The following is a 27,160-nucleotide window of genomic DNA, read 5'->3' on the forward strand; positions in this document are numbered from 1 at the left end:
TCCATAGACGGGTTTACTCTGGCTAACACTTGAGATTTTTAAACTACCTTTCATTATGAATAGAGTATACTAGGTATGCAAGGCAAAGTCAGTTCTGAAATCCATCACTCAGCTCGCTCTAAAGGCGTATGCCAGAGTGTTCACTTCCAGTGAGAACGACTGAGAAAAACTGAAGTGGGTACCACAAGTCCAAAGACCGGGGGATGGGGGACGGGACGGGGGGATGGGGAGGGGATGAGGTGGAAGAAGGAAGAGAACATTAGTGTTTTGATCAGATAAGGTTACAAAAAATTTATATTCTCCTCTCCTTTCCTTATATGACAATGGGTTTAAAGAACAAACTATAATCACTACTGATATAACAAGCCATAGTTATTTAAGTTCTAATTACTAACATTTTCCATCTCAAGTGTTTTTTGAAATTCTGTTGCTCTTTATTTCCTCTTTGGGGATTTGTTTGTATAACAATTAGAACTTAAAATAAAAGGCTGTTACTTCTAAATGTAAGCTCACTAGAACTGTAAGCTCTGTATTTACACCCCAAAAAGAGAACAATGTTTAACACATGAAACAAAAATCAGTCTTGTATATGAAACATTTTTATAGATGTTTCTCATTTTGTCTCAAGTCAGGAAAAATACTAGATGACTATTGTGTTCAGCTCTGGGGCCCCCAACATAAGGACATGGAGCTGTTGGAGCAAGTTCAGAGAAGGGCCATGAAGATGATCAGAGGGCTGGAGCACCTCTCCTATGAGGACAGGCTGAGAGAGTTGGGGTTGTTCAGCCTGGAGAAGAGAAGGCTCCCAGGAGATCTTAGACCAGCTTTCCAGTACCTGAAGGGGGCCTACAGGAAAGCTGGAGAGGAACTGGTTACAAGGGCATGTAGCGATGAGCGGTAATGGCCTTAAGCTGAAAGAGGATAGATTTAGACTAGATATTAGGAAGAAATTCTTCACTGTGAGGGTGGTGAGGCACTGGAACAGTTGTGGATGCCCCCTCCCTGGAAGTGTTCAAGGCCAGGTGGGAGGGGGCTTTGGGCAACTTGATCTAGTGGAGGGTGTCCCTCCCCGTAGCAGCGGGGGGTTGGAACTAGATGAGCTTTGTGGTCCCTTCCAACCCAAACCATTCTATGACGATTTTTTATATCTATATCTATATCTATATATCTATCTCACAAGTATTTCAGATAGAATCACCTGTGAAGACTGTGTATAAAAAATTGAGGATTAACATCTTTAACTTAAACGTGAATCTTAATTAGCTGTGTTCACATACTTGAAATGCACAAGTTATTCAGCCAATTTTGCACATTATATTGCTCCAGTTTCATTTTAAAGCCTACTGCTTATGCTCAAAATAACATTCCATTTTAAATGGTAAAATGCAAAGAAAAAACACCAAAACCCCCAAACCAAAACTAGAAATCCAAGCTTAACCTGATGTGTAACACAAAAAGTTCCTCAAAATATCCCTTTCAGGGCTGTGAATATTAGCGTAACTTCAAAATATTGTATTTTAAATGTTCCAACATATTACTTACTGAATTAATGCATGAAATCGCTCAAAGCCAAGCTCTTCGACAGCCAAGGCAGCTATACACAAGAGACACTTTTCAGCACTACACATGGCAAAAAAATGACACAAGATACACACAGCAAGCTAGTATACTTTCAAGCTTTAATTATATTTTTAATTTTTAATCCTTCCTTGACATTTAAATTTAACTGATTAGTATAAACTAATTTACCGCAACATTAAGATTCCACCATACAGATTAGTGAGAACATTTCTATTTGGACTAATGAATTTATTAAAAGCACAAAGCCACTGGAGTATGTAGACTTGAAAATATTTGTCAAATACTAAGCTGTTGATTTTGTACAAAACGTGGCTGTCACAAAGTCATCAAGCATATGCATAGTATAGATATAATTTTGCAGGTCAACAAGAAGTATTATTTCCTAGAAAAGCAAGCATGATTATTTGGATCATTTCATCAATGTAGGTAAGCTGTATTTTTTCTTCAAATATACATTTCTGATACTGAAATTTTGTTGGTTTTTCTCCCCTTTTAATGTTTAATTACAAACAAATGAGTAGAATTAGTCTACAGTGTTATACATCTTGTTTTTAAATAAATTCTCATGGTTTTCTTTTAATAATGGATAAATAGCCTTTCAAATGTGTCATGTCCAAGACAGAAAAAAAATACAGCATTAGTGTCTTCCCAAGTTCAACACAGGCTTTATACCTTTGTTCCCCTCACAACATTTCCAAACCAAGGAGATGAAATGAACTTCTAAGATTAAATTTTCTTTTACCAACAGGAAGTTATACTCTCCAGTTGTGTAATTATCAAATTCTACAGGCATTCAAATATTAAGGCTGCAGCAGTCTTTAGTGCCCTCTATGGCCATAAGGACTTTATCTTCCTGCTAGTAGAATAATATACAAAATAGATAGATCTGCTTTCTGACAAAGGCCACTTAATGCTGAATATTTAAATAATGTCTGGTCATCTAGCCACTGCGTTTGACTGCATACAATTCATCAAAGCCTTGAAGCCGTTAAGGCTAACACTACTGATCAATTCTTCCCACAAGAGTTCCAGAAAGGGCTTTTTATGCCCTTTCCGATTTTATTTTGAAAGATGCACTTGATTTGCCTATGTGCAAATACAACCGATTCTCCAGCAACAGAATACTTCCATTTTCTACTTCATAAATCAGGCAGCAGTAGTCTTAAGTTTTTGTCTTTTGGAAAACTACAAGGGATTGCCAAAATTAGGTTACCAAGAGCAAAACTAGACTTAAGAAATTGTATTTTTAAGATATTTTTAAAAAATATTAAACAATGAATCTAAATTGCAGAAAATGCTACAGGAACTAACCCTGCTCCAAGAACACATTTTTGTAAGCCAAAGGTTAGAGGGACTAAATCATATAAAGCAGTCTTTGAACCTGGGAACTTGCACTACTACAGCCAACGCATGGCCAACAACAAGTCACTGGTATACACCACAAAAGCAGATGAAAAATGCTATTGCATTCAGTAAGTGTGCTCGAATCCACCTTTTGTTCACACAGCAGGATGATAGGCAGTTTCATTCTGTTACTACAGAACAGAGTGAAATGGTGAGAGAACTACTATTAGAAACAAAGGGAAAAAAGTAGAAATCCTAAAGAGAAGTGTAGCTATACATAACCCAAACAAGGCTAAATAAAGACAGGGCTTAGTGGAGAGGAAAAGAAGGAACAGCAATAGAACATGAGCCATATGAGAAATACAATTGTATAGCACCTCTTTAAAATGATTATCATGCTGTGTCTAATCACACTTCGTGGCTTTATTGTAAATACATTCCCATATTCAATTCCCAAAAAGGAGTAGCCTGTCATGTGGAATTGTATCTGTAATGCTCCGCCATGCACACAACCCATCTCTTAAGTCCCACCAACTATGACAATGCCTGCTTCTATTTTTATTGATTACAGTCACCAAGCAAGAAATAAATTTATTCCTTTGCACTAGCAATAACAGAACTCTGCATTATTAACAATACTTTCTTCTCCACATCTTTGTCCCAAGCCTAACCAGGCAAGAAGCTGGTCTATAGTTAAATAGCAGGACAGAAAAGGAAAAAAACCCAACAACCAACAAACCAAACAAAACCCCCTAACAAATATATCTTACACCAGGAAGTGTATTGCATTATACATATAAGGTAAAATACTGTTTGAACTGTAGAGTACGTACAAGAGGTACATTCAGCGTCTAGCAGGGAACGTAGAGTATGAACAATGAAAGAGATTAACGTTGCTCATGACAAAAGCAGTGTGTTCATGGTAAATGTATCCTGCTCATCCTAAGCACATTCTGTGCTACTAAGGACAAGTCAGGCAGAACTTGTAGACTTGTACAGAAATATGAAAAATGTAGATATTTAATAGAATGGATTAGTTCATTAAGTGTTAGAGTAATTATTAATCAAGTGTGTGTTTAAAAAGACTTTCTGCTGAACATTTTCTACAATTAAAAGTTCTTTAGAATAAGGCAATACATTAATAAACAGGACAGTAAAAGCCTATTGATAACTAGGCTCTGCTTCACTTTCTCTTCAAAGGAAACTTCATGCTCATGATATGAGCAAGTTTCAGAATTAACTGGAAAATCCACAGAAATTAGGAATTTCACAGTTACAACTGCCTTATTATTATCTTGCAAAGGAAGATTCTTTTTTCTTTTTTTAAAAAAAAGAAAAGTTGTAGATACAACTTTCTATCTAATAGTTTTTCTTAATTAAAAAAAAACCCGCTCATGGAGCATTTGATAGAAGCAGATGAAGATGACTCGTAACATAAAGAGCTCCAGCACTACTAATTGCTATAACTAGCTGTGCATGTATAAATCTACTTGTACAATTCTTACTTTGTAGTTATGCCACAAACTGCCGAATAACATATTCCTTCCATCAAAAGATGGCATCTTTATAAGCATGTTCTCATTGTGAAGAGTTTTTCATACTTCTTAAGGGACACATTGGGAACAAAAACTAAAAGAAAAAGAAGCTTATCTTTTAACATGTTAGATATCTCCTACTAAAAAATTAATAAATACACATCTCAATGGTGCACAGATAAACTTTCCACGTCACTGGCTCCGCAGCAGTTAGATACGACTGGATGCCCTGTATCTTAGTGCAACAGATGATGTTCACCACATCCTTGATGTCAGTAACTAATTAAGGAATTGAGACATTTGCAAAAAGAAAGTAAATGAAAAATTGTAACCTACAAACAAATTCTGTTAATCTACTAGAAGGTGATTTAACTAAGCTGTTTTGGTACTGCATAGAATCAAAGAAAGATAAAAAGGCTACTTCTCCATAACAGAGGATCCAGAATATTCTAGAACAGAAATTTTTGCAAGATTTCCTACAAAAGCTCTTCTGAAATAAGCAACAAGTGACAAGTTAAAAATATTCCTCCAGCTTTAGGAAGCATGTAGATTTTTCCAAATTAAAGACACATCAGGTCCCAATAAATTACTAAACTCAGGTGAAAAAGATTATGGAAATTGCTTAAATTCAAGAGAAACATGTACGTTAGAACTCCAGTGATAGCACACTCCTTTCGACAAAAAGGATCAATGCCTCTAATTACGACAGACAAAAATCTGTCTTTTGCTAATGGAATCACAAAGGCGAAAACCCTATCCATGTAATAATAAAAGGCAGTGGCCCCTCAAAAACAACATAATACTTCACTAAGCGATGGGTAATTTAATATAGAAATACATCTTACAAGGTTGTTCCTCTTGACGACTAGATTCTGCAGGACTTTCAGAAATACTAGCAGTTTCTTCAGTTGTTTTTCCTCTTATCCACATTGCCAGAGAGTACGACTCAGAATTATCAGAGCAAGCCATTTCCAAAATATCACATAATGTATTACAGAGAAGGTTCTTCTGTTCGTCTTCTGAAAGACCAGAAACCTACATGAGTTCAATTGCTGCTAATCAGTATCTTATATAAGCTACCAGTATCTTTTTCATACATTAAAGTTACCTAAATAATTGAGTTTATTACTTTTATCTTATTAACTATTAATGTTAATTGCTGTTTGACTATACTGGACCAAAGAATTATAAAGCTGTCTTTAGAAAAATGTGTTTTAATATCATTTCTAATTCATTCCCTTCCCTAATAATAGATTTTTATCAAATATTTATAAAACACATAAGTACTGTAGACAAGCATAGACCTCACAAATGGGAGTTGAGATACATGTAGTATACATACTGTATGCCTCATTAAATGGCATGGGAACATAGTTAAACAAAAAGAAAGTGTAAAATATTTTAAATTCTTTGTACTAGGACATACTTTACACAAAGGTCAAAAATGGAAAAAATAAAGAGGAAAAAAAAAGGTCTCAGTACCTGGACAGTCTCTCCAAGTAGACTTTTCACTGGTAAAAAGCCTCTTCAAAAGGAATGCCTTTGTTATTAAAGCATAAAATAATATTAAAATACAACAATAATATTAAAAGACAACACCAACTTTTACATGATGTCACAAGCTCTGTACCAAAGCATTTTTGCATGTTACTAGAAGGGTTTCAAGCTGGTTATCGTTTAGTAGGAGACCCTGAGCCTGCAATGTTTACTGATTTTTCCCATTCAAACTAACTACAAAGGTGGCCTCACACCTACGTTCAACATTACTGAGTTTGAACCTCAAGTACACTTCAAATACAGAGTGCATATTTACATAAACATCTCCAGACTCACGGGACTGCAGTAATGGAGGCAGAAATATTCTGCAATATAACTGATGAGTAGCACAAGACAACTCTAGTCACTCAGACAAACTCCTTTAGTTAAAAATGCCACCTCTTTTAACCATTGCAAGTCATAATTCACAGATCAGATTTAAAAAAAACCCCTACGCATCTCCATATCCCTGCTTTGTTTTGCAACCCTAATGTTGCAATTAAAAAAAAGTATGCTCTAAGTCAGAGAAGAAACAATAAAAGAACAAAATTTGGGAAGCAGTGTCTTGGTCTTTCCAATTACTCTATTAGATCCTGTTTTAGGTATTTGCAGCACCTTAAAAATAGCTGCTTCAACTTTCACTTCTTCCCTGACAGACTCACCCTGTTCTCCCATCACAGGTCTTTCACACACCTTTCTTAGTAATTCACAGCAGCAGTAGGCACTGCAAGATCTGTTTAATCCCTTCCTCCTTCCCTTGCTGGCACTCAGCTCACTTTTAAACATGCTTTAACTACTTAATTTCAAGGAAGTTGAACTACATGTAAGTCTGGAAAAACACTGCCTATAAGAACATTTGGTACAGTAAAGACTTGGCACTGCCTTTAAGGAGCCGGTTGGTCCTATTCTTTACTCTCTCCACTCCTCCCAAATAAAAGACTTGGAATTCTAACATCAGAGACCAGACACATCTGTTTTAAGACCACAGAACTAGGCAGAACCATGTAACAGAGTGCAATTCATAATAAAATATATTTCTATTGACTGTTCACAAGGTAAACAAGTAGTGGTGCTTCCTACAGTACAACTCTTTTAGTGGGATCAGAGTTTAGAGTATCTTGAGGAAACCACAACAGAGGTTTCTGACTATCACACGACACACACCAGAGATGCAAATAATTCCACGCTGTCAGTTGTCTGACCCAGATACCTTCCAGTTCACGATCAGATTAACTCTGCCACAGGACTTTAATATGTCCCTTATCACTGGACAAGGCCTCAACTCAGACCTGCAGAATTCGATCTGTGTGTAAGAGGAGTCAAGACCAGGTTACCAGAAAAAGTAATCTGGCTCATGACTCAATGTCTGCCTGTCTCTATAGGATGCTTCTAAGAGAATGAAAAGCAATCGTAGACAAACTGCTCTAGCAGAACGGATCCAGCCTACAGGTCATATATCTACACAGCAGTCAGAATTGCCCTAGAAACAGCATTTCAAAGAGTATGCACATAGCCTACAAGATACAATAGAGTAAGAAACCAAAACCTCACAGTCACAGTTGGTTGAGCCTATCTGAAGCACAAGTGAAATCCTGAACAACTATACAGAATATAATATATTCATCTGACATACTTCAATTATTCTGCTAACTAGGACTTGGAAAGTATAATATTTCTCCTTTTCTTACATAGCAAACCTTGTTAGGTTTGAAAATCGATTACTTCAAATATTTCTAATACAGTTTGTGAAAGCAGCCACTGTGACAGATATTACCCTTCTCAAGGGCAGGGAATTTGAGAGATGAGAAAGGACTAGGATTACATTTATATTTGATCTTTTACCTCTCCCTTTTATCCTGCATTCCCCACTTTAAAGTTACCTCTGCTTGGATCAACCTGCTGCACTTCCTCAAACAAATCCACTTCTGCAAAATTATAGCTCAAAATCAGCTCATCTCTGCCTTTTAACTGCATTTTTTGTCTCCTCCACACTATAATTATGAAATCAAAATACAACTGATCTGCAATAATTTTTATATTAATTTTAGTTCCATGTATATAGAGAAAATAATAAATTTTGGGCTTACTAATTTTAAACCATTCCTATAAAAAATCCATCTTACCTGTACAGGTGCAATCACTGCACAAGGGCCACCTTCAAATTGTTCTAATGCAGTTGATTCAGATTCACTAAAGACAAATCCTGTCAAATGAAAAAAGACTTTATTTAGTGAAATAAGTAAACAGGCACATGTTTATGTATACTCCTTCCCTAACAGAAACGACACCTGATTTATTCACCTTTAAAGATTAGATAGGTTTCCAAGACTTTTTCTCCCCTGACCATGCGACAGAAGAAAAAAGAGTCATGAATACAGGTGAGAGTACAGAAATTATTTATCTCAGCACTGAAATCATAACCACAAAGGGCCAACAGCTAGGGTTTTAAAAAAGCAAAAGGATTTTAAAAGTAAAACTGTCACTAGGGCATGGATATTTAAACCATAGTTTTTATTTTATTATGGTTTATTTCTTATAAATCAATTAAAATTTGTTCACAAGTGAGAATATTCTGTCTCACATGTTAAAAAAAAAATCATCTTCGGACCTTCTCTGAACACATAATATATTTCTATTCCCTATGAAGGGCACAGTACAGCTCCCACTGATCTCATTTTTGGCCTATCACTGCTTCCTATTAAGACTGAAATATGCTGAGTAGCTCAAATATTCACTTGTAACCACTCAAGCAAGCCTCTTAATGGTGTTCAGATAGACTATATCTACTACAATGCAAGATCACTTATCTTCCCCCCTCCATCTTTAAGGCATTTGTTTTTCAGAATTATTTTACAGTCACATAGTAGAGCAAATGCTAGAGCAATGACTGCAAAATTGTTTGTTACCACCTTACCCTTAAACTTGTCTTCAAGATATGGTGATTTATAGCTTGCATTTCTCATAAATGAATGCATATACATATACCTTGATGAAGCTCACACATGATAACTCACTTACAGTGAAAGGTATTTTGCATTATTAAGTGCTGATAAGATTATGCTGAAGTGACTATAGTTCAATGTAATCTAGAAACCATGCAACCGTAGTCAGCAACTAACCAGCAAGCGCAAGAAAGTGGGGGCAAGGGCAATGGGGATACACATGCGTATTTTCTCAGCAGCGTCAGTCTCAGTGGAAAGAATATTCAACATTTCTTTCCCACAATTTCTCCCTTTCCCAATTCCGTAACACTACATGCTGCCATATCAGAAGCATCCCTAACCCCTGGATGTCAATTTGAACTGGGGAAATGCATCCCCCAGTGCAGACTTCCACACTACTGCATGACAGGTACAGCATCCCAAGCAGCACAAGAGGACTGCTGCATAATTTGTAGGCCATATTTCATCACAGAAATGATAGTTGTTCAACAATAATGGGAGAATTTTTTAAAAATGGATCGATGTAGCTGCAGTTCTTTAAAAAACAGGGTTTCCCCTGTATCTGACAGCAAGGGTCTAGGGTGTTTTTTAACTGAACATGCAAATATGCATAACAAAGATGTATTTTATAAACAAAACCCAGATACATGTCATGCCTACATACTTAGATCCGGCATCACCTAACACAGCAACAAAATTCCATTAATCCATATTTCAAACACAGTTTGCACTAGTGTCATTTCACTCCCCTGTTAACACGCCCTAATAAGAAATATCACCAGTCCTTTGAACTTTGTGAATTAGCTTGTGCAGGCTTATCATATTAAAAGGTAAGTCTTCCTCTACTTTGAAGCGCTACTGCATGCCATCTAAGCACACTGCAACAATAGGTTTTTTTTTAGTTGTTTTAATGATTTAGCCACTGCAGAAAAACAACATACTTGGATGTGGTACCATTAAACCACATTTAAGAAATCCTGAATTTGTTTCACATTCTTCAGGCTTCTTATAGAAAGCATGAACTGTCTCAGATTAATCCTACCCTATTTTTCAAAATTGCTTCCTAAAAATAAAGAAAACAGAGTGTGATCCACTGGAGTGAATACAAATTTGAGATAGACAATGCAAAATTGATATTACACAGAATTTGACAAATACAACCACAGGAAAAAACATATGTAATATCTAAAAAACCACTTCATTTCTTTTTACGTACATGCTGCTTAATGCTTAATAAACATGAAGGTTTTAAAAGCTAAGAAAAAAAAAATCAGTGATTTTGGTCTTGCTCTCTTTTTTAAAACTTCTACAAAATTTGAAGTTGGCTCAGGTGAAATTTCAGAAACCAGCAGTCAGAAGTCCAGCTGGGTTGAAGTCTACTTCAGCCTGCAATCGCATCTACTTGCCTTTTTTTGCCCTCCACAATAATCATGTTTTGGGTAATCTCTATAAACACTCATCAATCCCACTCTCTTATGATTCATATGAACGGCCTGGCCACCCTTTAAGCTACCAACTAAGACCAGCAGCTCTGATCCAGACTAATTTCTACTTACTCTCACTCTTAAGCAGTCATATCTATCACACAGCTCTTTTCACTCGATAAAATTTCAAGAGCAAAATAGATGTGATGCAGCCAAAATCATCTTTTTCTTTTTAATTAATCTGCCTGCCTTCTATCCATGAGTATAATTATCATCATTTACCTATAAGCAACATAAAATAGTACAATTATCATTCATCTTCCTTGTCATTTATAACCCTATTAAATGCTCCAATGAACCCATTTTTTCAACATCACTACTGCTCTACTGCTTTAACCTTTCTGTCATGGGAGGAGGTGGGGGAGAGTAGATCTAGATTCCTGTTGCTAATCAGTGTATTGCCCAATATTCTGAGTTATGGTTACTATGATATTCCCAAATCTGTCTTTATATCCTTTGTCCACTATTAATCACACAAAACAAAGTTTTATTATCCTTATTTCCCCTAAACTTAGCATTGAACAAGGCCCATGTTTCTTTTCTTACACCTAATTCTTAGCTCTTCTCCACAGAGTTTGCCAAAATGAAGGTATGACTTAGTTACCTAGTCTTATCTTTCATCTAATACACCACATTATGGTCCAAAGCACTACAAAACCCATTAATTCCTCTATTATGACCACCCCACTGTTTTCCTGCATCTTTTTATTATTTGCCTATTTCTAAAAAATGCATTTTTTTAACATCCAAGACACTAGACATTATTAACACTGTCACTTTGATCTTAAAGGTCTTTTCCAACCTAAACAATTCTGTGATTCTATGATTTTACAAAGGATGCTGTATACTTTCAGTGTTTTCACTCTGTCCAAGAACCAATTCTAGCTGAATGAAAGAAACAAGGGGAGTAGCTAAAGCACATGCAACATTAGCCACATTAGAAAAAAACCCAACTTGCTCTATCTCTGATCAAATTTAGCTACAAAGATGCTGTGCGATTCACTTTTTTGTCTTGTTCTCTGCTGAGCCAGCCTCTCACCATGGAACTGTATTTCTTTTTCTCTTTCGGGATACAAGAACTGCCTGACAGAAACACTAGAATAATCCATTATTACCCAAGTACAAGGTTTATAACATGACTTAATGTTTCATCCTTTCTGTAGAGCTAAGAGTAGAATGATAGACACATTTTGGATATGGCTTCAATGTTTTCAAATTGTATTTTTATAGTAAAATGAAACTTTTGAAATTTTCTGTGGGTAAAAAACCCCAACAAACAGAACAACTTTTCCCCCCACACAAAAAGAAAGGAGCATTTACTACAGCAATACCAACAAAATTTCACTTAATGGGTTGTGGATAAAGAGCCAGGATGTCCTGGAAGGGTTTGAGTAAAGTATCCAGATTACCTGGTAGGCTACCACTGAACTGGGCAACAAGCTACCAGAAAACAAGGTAAGATTCCAACATGTCTGTCTTTTTTCACACCTTTGTAAAAAAACCCCAAAAATCCAGCTCCATGAAACTTCTGAATTTTGACTGAAGCTTCTGAATCTGTACCATGGTAAGAGCCTTCTACGTGAGCACTCCTCAAGACCTTTTATTATCTTTAAGCCTGTCAGCCTTATCCAGAGTAAGGAATGAACTCACTAGCACCGTTTACTTTCTTAAGGTAAGGACAATGTCTTTTCAGATATTCCTTTTTGGGCCCACGCAGCAGCAAAGAATTTTAGGGTTCACTAATTATTTAGACAATTGTGTTACAGGGCTTTTCGAATTCTTACTGCTCCATGTGTATTCCAACTACATTAGCCACCATGCCCATTAGCCAGAAAACACACTCTTCTTAACAACTTAACTTACATGTTCACACACCGTTTTTTCACAGTGAATGGTATCTTCCATTCTCCTTTCAGTTTAACAGTGCTGAAAGGGCTCTTACTTACACATAATGACACGGACAGTCCCTCAAAAAAACTGTGTTTCTGCCCCAAAGCCTAACTTTTCATTCAGCAAACTTCACAAGAGGTTTTGTGTTCTTCAGAATGAATTCATTATTTTCAGACAACTCTGCATTACGGAAGTACATGAAATGAACACTTAAATCTCATATACAACAGAAAGGGATTTGACAGTCTGTCTAAAACAGCAAGATGTGGTTGTTTTGTCTGTAAAGACAGTACCACTATCCCAAAACCAACATGCCACTCCAAGGGAGGAAAGAAGAAAAAAGTCTACCAGTATAAAATTGAGAACAGAAATTCTTCCCTTAGAAGGCTATTAGGTAGCTCTTAGCAGCGTGTCCATGCTGCTTTTCCAAAAGCTACTGCTGTCTCACATTTAATAGTAGTATTGCTTGTGTTAGCAAGAAAGACCACTTCCTACTTGCAGAGTTAGCAATATCTACTTAAATTGAAGCAACAACTTCCACTTAAATAGAAGCTCTCAGTTGGTAGTCATCAGTACTTTTTTGTTTGAAGACCTCAATATTTTTTCCACACTATGTGCAAATTCCTGGCAGCAGGTTTGGCTTCTGACTTCTTACTTAGTTTTCACAGATGCCTTAATAGCAGTCCACAGATCATGACTTGAAGACCATTCACCAAGGTTTACTTTGCTAAGCATGACTGGTATCAGTAAAGCAGAAGCTTCAAAAGCAGTTCCACCAAAAGATTTGAAGAGGTGATACTTACGGCAGACAAGCAGCAACAAGTAGGCAGAGATGGGCCAATAGGTGTAACCGCTTCCTCCAGCTGTTTGTACAATCCACACTTGACTATACCCTAACTGTGAATATTAAATGAAAAATGCTTTTCTTTTCTTCCTGATTAACTGTTTACACTGAGTAATATGGATCTCAAAGAAATGGAAAGCAGACAAATGCATATATTCTATAGATCATGGTCATCAAAACATGAAAAAACCACCTACATAGATACTGACAACTATTTCTCTCCCATCACCCAAATGAATTAAACATTATTAAACTTAGACGAACACTTTTCAAATTGCTACTTCTATATAAGACTTTGAAGAATGGCAAGCATATTCCTTTTGTTCAAAATGTATCTGCTTGTCTGGTAAAAATATTATTTCCTAGTAACCCTGACTTGATCATGATCTAACAATATTACAGCTCCGGTGACTTAAAAACAATACTATAGAATCTAGCTCCTCAACCAAGGAGGTAATAAAAGCCAATTTGGTGATGTTTAAACATTCTAGACCAGAAACAGAGTGCCAGGCACGTAAAAAAAGGAAACCTGGAAAGAACAGGGGAGAAAGAAAAGGAAAATTGTCAGTCTACTCACCCAGCTCTCAACCTGGAAGCTAGAAGAGGATCCAGATAAAATGGACCTTTTTACATTGTACATTATACACATAAATGTGAACTGTAGTATTAATACCTTCACGCTATGCTTTTCAAGTTAAATAGTCATTTTGAAAAGACTGTCCCATATCTTTCTATCCAAAGACCAGTGAGAAACCAGCTTAGTTAATTCTGAAAGGATGCTGCACTCAAACCTGCCAGACATTCATAGTTGTGTAGACCTGATGCTGCATGCCTTAGGGCTGATCTGAAGAGTGGCTTTATGAATGGAATTCGTCTCTTGGATCCATGAAGAAAATCACTCCTAACATGGGCATGTTTCTTTAGGGTTTAGTCCTCCTCCCAACTCCTTCCCAAGTCATCATATCTATGCCAGGAAACACCAAAATGTAGACTGAGCCTTTGCACTACATTCCTCTGTGTCGACTTTGAGGATTCTGGGATTCACAAGGTTCAAACTGCAAATTCTGCTGCAATCATAAAGAAAAAAATTTCTATAAAAAAAACCAACACCCCCCAACTGCAACAACAGCTTTGCAGCCATGCCCTTGTTAAGTCAGGAATCAAAACAATATATTTAAATTGCCAATGCAGCAAACAGGAAATTACTGTCACTAACTTCAAACAACATATCCACGTTAGCTAGGTCAGCTCTGTTAACTGCCTGCAGATCAGGCTGTCTGCAGTTTTGACCAAGCAAATATGATGGTTAACAAATTTGGTGCATGACAAGGATTCCCGGAACACTGCTATCTTTACTGAGAAACTGACTGGTTCGAGTCTTACATTCCTCAATACCGTTCCTACTTTCTACTTTTCTTTCTAAACGTAAATTATAGTTCTTAACTTCCAAAGGGTTTGAGAAAGGATCAGACAACATTCAGAAAGTATCTGAAATAAATAGCAGTGTTGGCACTACTCTTGAAAAAACCCACCAATAAACCACAAAAAAACCTCAACACCAAACCAGTTGTTTAAACAAGCATCATTTATACTTCTTTGATATTTTCTGCACATATGATGTGAAACAAGGGTCTATCTTTTAAACTTTGAAGTCTTTGGAAATACTAAAGCTTGATTTTTATGTTTGAGGTTTTTTGAACCTCAATAAGTCAGTGTTGGCAAGACTCCTTTGCAGTAGGTAAATGGTGCAGAACTTTTTCAACAAAATAGAAACTGAAAGTTGGGTAAATGTATTATGCTGCTACACAACATAAGGGACTGAAACTGACTTTTCTGATTCCCACCACAAGACCTCCAAACAACACATTAACTTATTGTCATGTGTTTTTACTACACAAAATTGATTATATTAAAGAGGATATAGAAAAGAGAACAGGTATACTGCACAGTATAGTTACAGGATTTTCCCTAAAGACAGATAGGAAATAAAAGCTCCTTTCCAGGAGCCACCAAGAACATGGGGGGCCTTTTCCATCAATCTTTCACAAGATCGCATGTTTGGAACATTACAACACACACTTCAATAAATTTTGAAACTGCTAAAATTTCCTATACAAACTATCTCGAAAATGTCAATTTCAGTAATCTAACATTGCCAGTTAAAGAAATAATTAAGCTTTTTAACACCAACTCTTTTTTCTGACTTTGCAAAAACCTTGTACTGAAACAGCAACACTCTACCAAAACTCGAGAGATTTCAGAAAGTAATTATATTTCAGTAAAATTAATCAATTCACTAGGAAAAGTAATGGCTTTACTAGACCTGCTTAAATTCTAGAACTTAAGAAGGAATTTGGCATTTTTTCCCCAAATATTTCTCAGTAAATTATCTGAACACAGATTAACCTAGGGAAAAAGATGTAAGAGTCTGGTAATGCACTCTCTGTCCTGCGACAGGGGAGAAGCTGTGCAGCTCTCACATCAACATCACACATGCATCTACTGAAACTATGCAGATGACAAAACTCATGTTAAAAAAAAAGAACAAGGAACAGAGAACAGAAGAACAAGGAACTGGGAACATCCTTTTGTTTCAGCCAACTTTGTCCTGAGACCTGAATGCATTAAAAAAAAAATAATCTATAAATTCCACTATCAGTTATGAACCTTCTCCAGGAATTAGAGGTGCGGGGAGGGATATTATGATCTTCATAACCATTACTAAAATTCTTCAAAGCCCATAGTAAGTTATAGAGAAAGGTATTACTCCCTTCTTTCAGCCAAGACTGCTACACAGACTGATTTCTCGCATATCTTTTTTATCGGTAAGTCTCTGTTCTACACCTTGCAATTGCAGTTTTGAAACAATACCAGAAAGTCTCCATAAAGAAGAAACTATGTGTAGGTTGCATAACTTAAATATGGAAAAAAAGATCTTACAAATACTCCAGGTTCCATGGTCACTGTTGCTTTATCTCTTGCCACATCCTAAAGATGGTATGCACCTGCTTCAATCGCCAAAGAACCCCTTTAAAAAAAAAAAATCTCTGGGTCTCTGTCCCAAGCCTGTCCCTACTTTTGATAAGTCTATTTGTGACTCCCATGTTCTTTGGAAAAAAAAAAGGGGGGGGGGGGACACGACAACTTATGTTCACGTTTCCACAAGCTGTGTAAAATAATGGTACAAGATGCTGTTGAAATATATTTAAGAAATAACTTCCTTCCCTAAGCTTTTAAGTTCCTTTGAAGATTTGTGGCAGAAGATGACCAAGCTGCAAAAAAATATTATTTAGCAAATGAAACTGCTGCATCATTTTTCCCGTGGGCCACACGCTGAGTTGCCGGTGACACAGGAACACGAAAGCAAACAGCTGCCGCCGTCCCCGTCCGCAGACGCGCGGCGGGGCCCCTGCCCCCCGGAGCGGCGCCTCCCTCCCCTCGCAGACACACGGACACGGACAGACAGGCGCCGCGGAGCCTCGCGGGGGCGGCAGGGAGAGCTGTGGGTGTGTCCGGGCAGGTGGGCCGAGGACGGCGGGGCGGGCCGGGGAAGAGTCCGCGGGTGAGAAGGCCGGGCAGGCACCGAGGCGAGGGAAGGGCCGGGCGGGGAGCGGGACCGGGGCACGGCGCACGCAGGTACCTTGCGCCCAGCGGCAGAAGATGGTGTCGGCCAGCCCGCGGGGCCCGGCTTTCTTGCCCCACACCAGGTGGACAAGCTCCTGACCCGCCTCGGACATGACGGGACGGCGGCGGCCCTGGGGCCGGGCGGGCGAGGCGTCTCCAGGCGGCGGAGGCGGCTGTGGCAGCCGCTGCCCCTGCGCAGGGGAGGGGCCGGGCCGCGCCGGGCCGTGCCGTGCCGGCGGGAGGGCGGGGCTAGGCGGAGCGCTCGCGCGCGGGGGCGGGGCCTCGCCGGGCGCCTCGCGGAGCTGCGCATGCTTGGCGTCCTCTTTCCGCCTCCCCAGCAGACCCTGGTGCTTCCGCGGGCGCCGGAAGTGGGGGGCAGGCGACGTGAGGCGCGGCGGTTTGGCGCTCGGCGTACGTGCCGTTCCGCAGCCGTGCGCTCACCGTTGCTCTTTAGGGAGGCGTTGGCTGAGGGCGTAGCGGCGCCTGGCAGCGAGTGAGGAGCGCCGTGCCCCTTCGCTCCGCTCCGCTCCGCCCTGCCCCGCCCCGCCGCGGTAGGCCGGGTGGCACCGAGGCCACAGCCTGACCGCTGGCTTCACTGTGTGTCTGTGTGTGTCGTATTTGGGGTGGTGGATAGATGGGCATAACAAGTGAGCCCAAACGGTAACCCGCATTGTCAGCCACTCGTGTGTGAGGCCGGTACCTTTGGCTAGCAGCAGCTCCCCTTAGTCTTCCTCACCCTTTGGGGTTTGGCCCTGCCTCTGCTTGCGCGGCTGTTTTGGGTTCTCCTCGGTATGGGCTGCCTCAGACGTTTTGTTAAAAGTTGGGTGGAATGGAGCGGCATTAGTGAGGAGATAGTGACCTTAGAGAAGGTGGCCTTTTAAGTCTTAACGTGAAGCAGACAGTAGTTGGTGTAAAGACTCCTAATGCCGCATAGGGGCTGGATATATCAAGAGATGGCAGGAATTCAGAATCATACCAGTATAAATAGAGAGCTTCCTTTGTATATTTGTTGTACAGTGTCTTGTGCAAGCAGTAACCTAACATAGATAAAATGTAGTGCTTGCATATATACATGAAATATTATTACTGTTTTAGAAATGATTCTCTTACCTGGCAGTGCCTATGTTCATATAGTAGTTTGAAATGAAAAATTAAGGGTAGCCATATAATTTTCTTAAACTATTTAGGAGTGGTGTTAGACTGACATCCCATGAACTTGGAAAGATTCAGATTTGGAAAATATATGTGCTTTATCTAATTTAAGTAATGATTTTTTTCCAGTACAGATTCTAGAAATAAAGACTGGTTATTTTTATAAAAGATAATTGCTATCTTTTCCCCCCTGAAATGCGACTGCCATTCTAATGGGAATTCTTCATGGAAGTTTTGTGGTCAGTATTGTGCACAAGATTAACATAGACTATTAAACAAAATTCTTCAGAAGGGTGGTAACCATTACCACTGACAGCACTGGGTTAAGGATGTTTTCTTAGAAAAAAGTGTTTCAATCTAAGAGTTTTGTAGGTGAAACTGCATTGCATATGCCACTTGGGATTCTTCATGTGGAGTACAGATGGAATTGAGCTGTAATATTGTGCCCACCCACTTTATCTTCATCATACACTTACTACTTCTACGCAGACTGAGCATATAGTGAGGCTGTTGCGTGTACAGTCATTCTGAATTAAGTATGAAAATAGCCAATGTCAGGGTGTTTGTAAGCTTTCTGATGTGTCATAACCACAAATTGATCAGAAAATTGTGTGGTTGTACTTTCTGGTTTTTAAGTTTTTTCAAATACTTACACAATTAAGCATTTTCTGAATAATTACTGACAAACTATCAATTTCCTTCAGTATTGATTAACTTTTTTATTGATTAACAAATGCTTTCTGGATTTGCATAAGAAATGCTTATAATGGACAGGTTTTGATTTTTAGCACAAAGAATAACTCCAAGTGGAAAGAATTTAATTAGAATTAAAGGCATCATAACAACAAAATCATGTTCTGTACATAGGGTAATAAAGGCCATCATGTTCTTCAGTGTTTGTGTGTTTTGAATCAATTGTGCAGTACAATGTGAATTTTCTTGTAGTACTTTTGAGTTTAATACTAGGTATAGCAGGCTTCGAATTGTAAACATCCCATGAGCAGGAGGAAAATCGGAATAGAATCATAGAATCCTTTAGGTTGGAAAAGACCTTTAAGATCATCAAGTCCAACTGTTAACCTAACACTGCCAAGTCCACCACTAAACCATGTCCCTAAGCACCACATCTATATGTCTTTTAAATACCTCTAGGGATGGTGATTCAACTGCTTCCCTGGGTAGCCTGTTCCAATAATTGACAGCCCTTTTTGATGCTGTGGGAAATGGTGTCAAAGGCTTTACTAAAGTCTAGCTAGAAACATCCACAGCCTTTCGCTCATCCACTAAGCAGGTCACTTTGTCATAGAAGGAGGTCAGGTTAGTCAAGCAGGACCTGCCTTTCATAAACCTGTGCTGACGGGCCTGATCACCTGGTTGTCCTGTACATGCTGCATGACGGTGCTCAAGAAGGTCTTCTCCATAACCTTCCCCAGCACTGAGGACAGACTGACCGGGCTTGTTCTGAGGAAACAAACTTACATTGTCATGGCTGCTGGGGGTGCAAGCCAAAAACCTGAGTTCAGTGAACAAGTGGAGAATTGATAGGAGAAGGCACTGTAGAACAAGGATGCAGAGCCTACAACTGGACCATGGCCACTGTTCTATGGAGGAGGAGTTGGATGGCTCCACCCAGAGGCACCAAAAGGCTGGAAAAGCCTCCTCTGCTTCCCTCTCTGGTGTCATTTGTGCATTGTAGAAAGGAAGTTAATTAGAGTGAGAGTGCCCTTTGATTTCATGGGTGCAAACAGGTATTGACAGTGAAGCAGATGTAAGGAACAGCTGAGTTCCAACCTTGGGAGTTGTGAGCCAAAAGAGGTGCTGCAGTTTAATGCGCTCTAAATAAACACCGCAGGTTTACTTTCTCATTGTGGAGTGGAAGAATGCTTATCAGCCACGCATCTGTGATTATAGATCTATAGGTGAGCTAGCAGCTAATACTCCTGTGAAGTCACAATACCAAGTTAAATTGAATCTATATTTCTAACCTGACTTAGAATCACAAATAGCCACATTTTGGTTTAGTAGCAGGTTTGTCATGTAGCAGTGACAGTGAGGTTTTAGGCTAACGCCCTGTGTTGTGTAAAAATGTTTACACTTTTAAAATGTCTTGCCGACTATTGACTGTTGTATACCTCTGATACGGCTAATTTGAACAGAGATGAGAAAATGTCTTTGGAGTTACTCACTATACTGACAAAAGCAAAGACAGTAATGAGAGACACAAGATGTAAAGCATTTTGACCCATCTTGATTTGGTTGGCATACAGCACATGGAGTTCAATATAGACAAATAAAAATTAATGAATCTGGGAACAAAGCAATTTTGGGCATATATGCCAACCGCAACAATCTGCCATGTGCTGGTTAGGAGAAGCATTAGGAAATTATTTTGGAAATACCACCAAAATCATTAGCCTCACAAATAAAAATGGTAAAAGACAAAATGTATAGTCAGCTGTAGCAAACAACACTGAATACGAGTGAATGAGATAGTGGATGTCATCAGTTATGACTTTTGATCTCACTGATCATCTTTTTAAGTTGTGGGCATTCATAAGCTGTGATATGTTGCATATGCATGCCAAAGAACTGGACTGGAAAAATATGTGAATTTATGTAGGTAGTGGGTTGCAGTTAGTGAGGAGGAAACTAAAAAAGGGGGCTTAAGAGAAAAGCATGTGAGAAAACTGGTATGTTGGAATTAGGAATGTACCAGGACTTCTGTTTTTTTCAGGTTGTTGGTTTTGCTCGCTAAGAGAGTAACTAAAAGCTCAGTCAGGTCTAATATCAGGTTGACCTATGTTATAGGAAGGTCAACTATGTACTTTGTTTCAGAAACAATGTAGGTGGATTGGAGTCTGAACTCTGAATGAAGAGTGTGCAAATCAGCACACTAATACATGGAAAGGGTATTTTCTAAAATTATGAAACAATGGTATTCAAGTCTTGTTTCTGTGGACTCTGGCATGTACTAACGTCAGTTTCCTGGAAGATAAACAAAACAGCAGATTTCTCTGCATATCAAGTCTTTACCTCCTTAAAATGTTTAAAGATATACACATCAAGAAAGATTAAAACTCACTGCTCTACAGCATTGCTTGGATATTCTGAGTAGAATGCATAGATTTAACTACTTTTTCAAATAGTTTCTATTAAATGCATAGGTTTTTCCTTTGTTTTTTAATGTTGGACTGCCATCATGTGGTTGGTTTGGTGACTCGATGTGCACTTCTATAAATATCTGTGGGTTTTCTTTTTTCCTCTTAAATAATATGCACTGTTCACTATTTTTTTCTTTGTGAAATGCTGCTAATTCCCTCTGCAGGCTGATTTGATGGTTTTGGTTATTCAGGGAAACATGGCAACTACCATTCTCTCCCTTCTAATCTTTAATCCAAACTCACTTGGTTTAGCTTGACTCAATTAATTTCAGTATGTAGCATCTTAGAACAGTTCTCCACTACACAGAAGGAGAAGGTAAAGAACATAAACATATACTCTATATGTGTGCAGCCCCTTTTGGTTTACTTATTGTATTTTTTAAGAATTAAGCCTATTCATTAAAGTTTTTAGATTAATTGAGAGCTTATAGAAGTGTTGACGGACTGCAATACGAGTTACAGACATTGTACATTATTGCCAGGCAAATCTTTATAAAGTTCATCCACACTGAGACAGCTTTGTCTTACTTGTCTTCAAAAATGCATTGTCTGGCTTGGGAAAAACAAGTATATTAATAAATGCCAAGCTACTTAGTGCATACAGCTCCAAAGGGAATCACACTGGTGGTGTGTAACTAAATTGTTCTGACATTATCGAAGAGGTAGAATTGAGTATTACGATTAAAGTTTTCTAGACTTCCCTTTTCTATTTACTCCTTCCTTTTAATTATCTCAACCCTCCCTCCCAACAAAACAAAAATCACACCAGTAAGTCTGTAAAGAAAAAATGTTATTAAGAAGTTGAAAAGTTGTGGTGGGCAAGAAAAGGCCGTTGAACCAAATCACAAAAATCACAAAAGTTGTCCAAACAATCTGTTTTTTGGATATCTAACTTCCTGCTGATGCAAACGTACCTGGACTTCGTTTATAGCACAACATGACATGTTATATACCTATTTGCTATCGGGATGATATCTGAGGAGGAATTTTGATGTCAAAAATCATACTCAGAATTCCATTTGTGCACATGTTTGTGTCTGGGGAATACTGAATGTCTCCGGTTTACAAAATGCTTATTATTCCCTCTGTTGCAGCAAAATTCAGCTCTGGACTGTGGGTAAGCAGCAAGAATGAGTGACAGCGATTCTTCCAACTTGTTCTCAGTTAAGAGGTACATACAATTGTAGTAGCAGTAGTGACAAAGTGTGTGGGGAGAGAGACACCGATCCCTGTTTTTTGCTTAGGTCGGCCAGTGAGACACTATATGGAAGAGATAAGAACACAATGTCATACTCGTCTGCCCAGTGTCCCCATTCTGAACAGGGGTAGCCCTGCAGGGTTTCTTGCCTGGTGAGGGAAAAGGCCCCACAATCCAGGGAATGGGCAGAGTAAGTTGCTTTCTGCCAGCAGGAAGATGGGGAGGGAAACTGGGGCACAAAAATGAAATTCTTCAAGTGCCAAGGGACATACTGTGACCCTGAGACTTGGATGGTTCATATTTTCTCTCCTTAGGCCTCCTTATTTTGAAAGGAGGGTAAAACTTTTTACATTTTGACTTGGGCATCAGCACCAGATTCTCAGAGAAGGTAGATGATATCTCTTATTTTCTCTTTTTAAATGATGAATTAGTGCTAGATTTGAAGAAGTTCTTAGAGGACTGACTCCTACTGAAATGATAGAAAAGAAAAAAATGGACAATTTCTTGGTAGATATTTGCCCTCAGAATCTGTCGATGAGCCGAAACAAGCTACTGATTGTCCTGAGCGTGTTAATGTTTGGGATTGATGTCTTTGTGGAATGGGAAGGAGTTCCTGGAGTATCGCAACTTTCCGTGATGGCCAGTACAACAAGTTAAAAAAGAGTTCTTGCATATATACCATATATATAGTATCTTAATGCTATAGACAATAGTTCAGTTTTAGGTAAGTTGTTTAAAACTGCTGGAGCTATAACTCCCTCATTTGCAGAAATACTGATGAGTGAATACCCCTGTATTCACAGAACAAGCTCCATCAGAACATAATGATTCTACTCACTGTTGCATGTCATTTAAGATTTTTAAGTGTAAGTGTGGAAAAAAGTATGACAGAAAATGGACTATTTTAGAAACAGTCATTTATTCACTTTTTGCAAGTTACCATGGCATTTTCACATTGTTTAAAGACCAGAGTCTTTTTTTTTTTTTCCTTCCAAAGCATACCGAGATTTTCTATTATTTTCAGATAACATCATCTTACAGAGAGAGGTGAAATTTAAACATCCAGTATCCTTATATGGCTCACAGCAAATGCCTTTGGATTATGAACTGCAATTTTGGGGGGAGAAAAAGGAAAAAAAAAAAAAGGCATGTAATTGGCAAGGAAAAGTCTGTAATTATTAAGACTATTAGGGATATAATTAAGACTGTCAAGTACCAACACAGTGATGCTACTACTATATCTCTGGCATTATCAGTTACAAATGTCTCAGACAAGCTTAGCGCGACATGAATGGGCTAATAACTTGCTGCACAGTCACTACCCTCTGGTTAATTGCAGAGTTTACCTAGCAGTGACAACGCACAGAAGAAAAGATCAAAAGAGCTAGTAATGCAGTTAAATTTTTAAATGGTATATAGAGTCATCAATGTTAGTCATGTGAACTACATTTCAAACTGAAAAGTTATATGAGACGAAAGACTGAATTGTTTGATTTCAGTAAAGCTGAATTGAAATATATTAATTGTATTGAAATGTTAGAATTAAATACAGATAATTTAGTCAAAATTGGATAGGAAAGTTCCAATTTTGCAAAGGATTCGTTTCCTGCAGAAAATTCCATCAAAGTGTTTAGACCAGCTTTACTTTTTATTTTGGAGAGATTGGGGAAAAGTTGATTTTACTGGGGAAGTTTTGTTTTGAAGCAGGTGATGTGTTGGAAGAATGCAGAATGAAGAGGTTGTTCAAATTGCTGGTAGGAGAAAATGAAGATACTCAGAAAATAGTCTGTACTAAAGGGACAGGAACCTCAGTCTCCAAGTGTGGCAATCAAAACCGTTTGCCCATTTTAGTGTCTTGCTCTCTAAATTCTTTTTATTACTTTCTCAGGTTTTCTGTTTCAAATTCCTCTTTTCTAAAAGCCTGACACAGTGGTTGGTATTCCTCCCTTTGCGTTCTCATCCTCTTTTCATCTGCAGAACTTATGTTTAATGACACTTGCCTTTTGTTTAATTTTCCATCCTTAACCATTGTTTTGTCTCCTTAAGTATTAATATAAACGTTATTGCTTTTTTATTCTTGGAAAGATCTATTTCTTCCTATATGACATCTTGTCCTTCAGATCTGTTATGAAAATTCATTATTTCATCTCTTTTCACAGAGGTAGCTGAAAATCCCATCTACTTTCATATTGATACCCTTTCCTCAAGAGTCTGTGAGTTCCTTGGGCCTGTGACACATTTGTTTCTGCAGTGCATTCTGCAAAATTATCACATACTTGTGACATTTTAAGAATACATAAGGAAGAATGCAAGGACAAGAGATTCACAAGGAGGAACCATGCTGGGAACAATGATTTTTGAACAATCAGACCACAGAGGAGATGGTGGGCAGTTCTGGGAAGAGTACCCATCAGATGAGAAACCTTAAGGAAAGGGAGGTCATGAGTAAGTGACTGTAACTTCAGAATTGATTTAACATGGGTCTTTTCTTTCATCAGATGTGATGCTTACTTGTTCCGAGATGAATTCCTACTTCCTCTTTACAGAATGTTGTCATCACACTAAAATAAATAATAGGATTTTATACATCATTATAGCATATTGTATACATTATATATAGCTTATTGTATAGATCGTATATGTGTGAGTCACTCAAGCTCGATATTTTGAAGAATGCAGCCGATGTTTGCTTCAAATCATTGAAATTAACTGGACTTTAACATATTTGAATAAAAATTCTTTGCCCACTAGAGGGTGTTGTAGTTCTTAGAATAGCTAGAATAATGCTACTTCGTTTAACTAAATATAGTGCAAAAAATCCTTGGCACAATCCTGTGGTTAAGAAACTAAGGGTCAGGGAGCTTTGCTGATTTATAGCAGCAGAACATCTGCTTTGGAACACACAAAGTGAAGGATTTCAAATTTATGGTTTCCCACAGCAACCATGACTTGTCCCTGTTTTACATACCGTTGGCATTTTTACTGACAACTTTTATTCTTGAACATATAAACTACTTTATTCTTTTTTTATTTTAAATTTCTCAATGTACAAAATTATGCAGACATTTTTGTTTGCTTCCCATTTTCTTACTTTATTTATAACAAAATAATAAAGACTAATACAATCTAAGACCCTTTCTTCTGTCATTCTAAATAGCAATTGATAGACGTCAAAGCTTCAAGAGATGGTTGTGATTTAGAACTGTCTAGATGAATTAGGAATGTATCCTCAATACCACATTCCCCTCTCAGTTAAAAACTGTGTAGATGAATAGGAGCATTTCCTCAAAACTACTTTCCTCTGTTAGTTAAAACAAACTGTTCCTGGGATAAAATATTTTGAATAATTCATGGTCCTTATCGTAGGGACCATAACTGCAAGTACTAGAAAGTGTTTTCTTTGAAATTTTGTCATTAGATGGAAAGAAATAAGTTTCCCAGTTTTGTATCAATTCCATTTTCTTTGGGTTTTGTGAAACTATCAATTCCAGAAAGGTCTGAGTGTATTAAGAGGTAGAGTTTTTTCTCTTCTTACTTCCCTTCTGCCCCTTTGAAATACATTAAATAGCTTTAGGTATCACATACTCTTAGAAAAAGTTTTTAGTGAGATCCTACCTTTGATTTGCTATGGAAGCTATCTGCATTTCAGTATATACCTGTCCATGAGGCTTTAATGATCTGCTCAGTCTTCTTGTTTGATTGTCTCTCTTGCCATTTTTACTGCCTTGTGTGCAGTTGCCCTGCAAGTCATATATGCTCATTCTCCTCTGCATCTTTCCATAGCCTCGTGCTTTCATCCAGTGTAGCTTCTTGACAATAATAATTCACCACCACAACCACCACCATCATCATCATTGTATTTCCAGCACTGCGTGGCCACTGTAATCCTCCCAACGTATGTTAGGTATTACAGCTTAGTATGGCTGCTATGTGATCCTCCACTCTTGGGTTTGTATCTGCTGTCCATCTTTAATGTCCAATACCTGGCAGACCTTGTTTTTAATACAGTGTAATAGAATCTAATACTCAGGAGATTTACATCCCTGAAGCCACATTTCTTCATTTGTATCCAGTGTGTTTTCTGTTGCTAAATCCATCGTTCAGAGGAGAAGAAACTAATGACTTGCAGTCATTCAGGCAGAAAGTTTATGTAACTGTGCTTGCATTTTTTTCTCTAATTTGGACGTGTAGTCAGAGCAATCGCAACTACAGTGACTGTGTGAAAGAACAGTAATTGCCTATGCAAATTAAGCACACAATTGAGAGCATTTTTTTCTGAAGATTTGTGCTTAAAATCATTTAGTCCTATTCATACAATTAGAGGTGATGACAGTCCTCTAGCAAAATTCAAAATTATTCAATGATATACCACTTACCTATTTCTCAGCTGTAGATTCGACTGAATATATTTTATGCTCTTTGTCTCCTGCTCTGAACTGCTGCTCATGTTTGTTACTTTGTAGTGGTGATTATATTTCAGTGTGGTGGTAACTAATGTATTTGCAATACATATACATCTGTGTAATACATATACACATATACCTCTTTGAATGATATTTTGTGAAGTTTAAATTGCATTTATGTAGTGTAGTAAAAATATTCAATAAAGAACATTAAATAAAGCACTTTAAAGAATATATTTAATCATGGCAAAAACCTGTTCTTCCAGTTAAATCGTTTCCACTATTTGATTGTTAATTACTGTAGATCTAAAACATTTGAAGGGATCGAATTGATCTTGAACTGTGAAATTCTGCTTATTCTGCCTCACAGCAAAGCAAAATTTTGCCAGACATTTAAAATGTCATTACTGCAAAGCTGTCCAAAAATAGGGGAAAATTTAGCCCAGTTTTCTTTTAAAAATATATG

The 27,160-nt window shown here is 38.0% G+C and overlaps 1 protein-coding gene across 7 annotated transcripts in view; it reads right to left on the reverse strand.

Annotated features, from left to right (window-relative positions):
* Positions 1–17,105, reverse strand: part of MINDY3 (MINDY lysine 48 deubiquitinase 3) — a 57,788-nt gene extending 40,683 nt beyond the window's left edge. The window contains exons 1-7 of one of the 7 annotated variants that reach the window (XM_054814102.1): positions 16,797–16,934; positions 16,097–16,184; positions 13,116–13,209; positions 8,120–8,199; positions 5,943–6,000; positions 5,306–5,479; positions 1,543–1,594 (exon numbers count right to left, since the gene is read on the reverse strand). In XM_054814102.1, coding sequence (XP_054670077.1) covers positions 1,543–1,594; positions 5,306–5,479; positions 5,943–6,000; positions 8,120–8,199; positions 13,116–13,209; positions 16,097–16,114 — 476 coding nt within the window. In that variant the 5' untranslated portion in view covers positions 16,115–16,184; positions 16,797–16,934. Of the gene's footprint in view, positions 1–1,542; positions 1,595–5,305; positions 5,496–5,942; positions 6,001–8,119; positions 8,200–13,115; positions 13,210–13,733; positions 16,020–16,096; positions 16,185–16,796 lie in introns of those variants that run through there. The other 6 variants (XM_054814099.1, XM_054814101.1, XM_054814100.1 and 3 more) reach the window with 6 other exon arrangements.
* Between the last annotated feature and the right edge of the window lie 10,055 nt (positions 17,106–27,160).

This window comes from Grus americana, chromosome 2, assembly GCF_028858705.1.
Source record: "Grus americana isolate bGruAme1 chromosome 2, bGruAme1.mat, whole genome shotgun sequence".
In the NCBI taxonomy this organism is placed as follows: Eukaryota; Metazoa; Chordata; class Aves; order Gruiformes; family Gruidae; genus Grus; species Grus americana.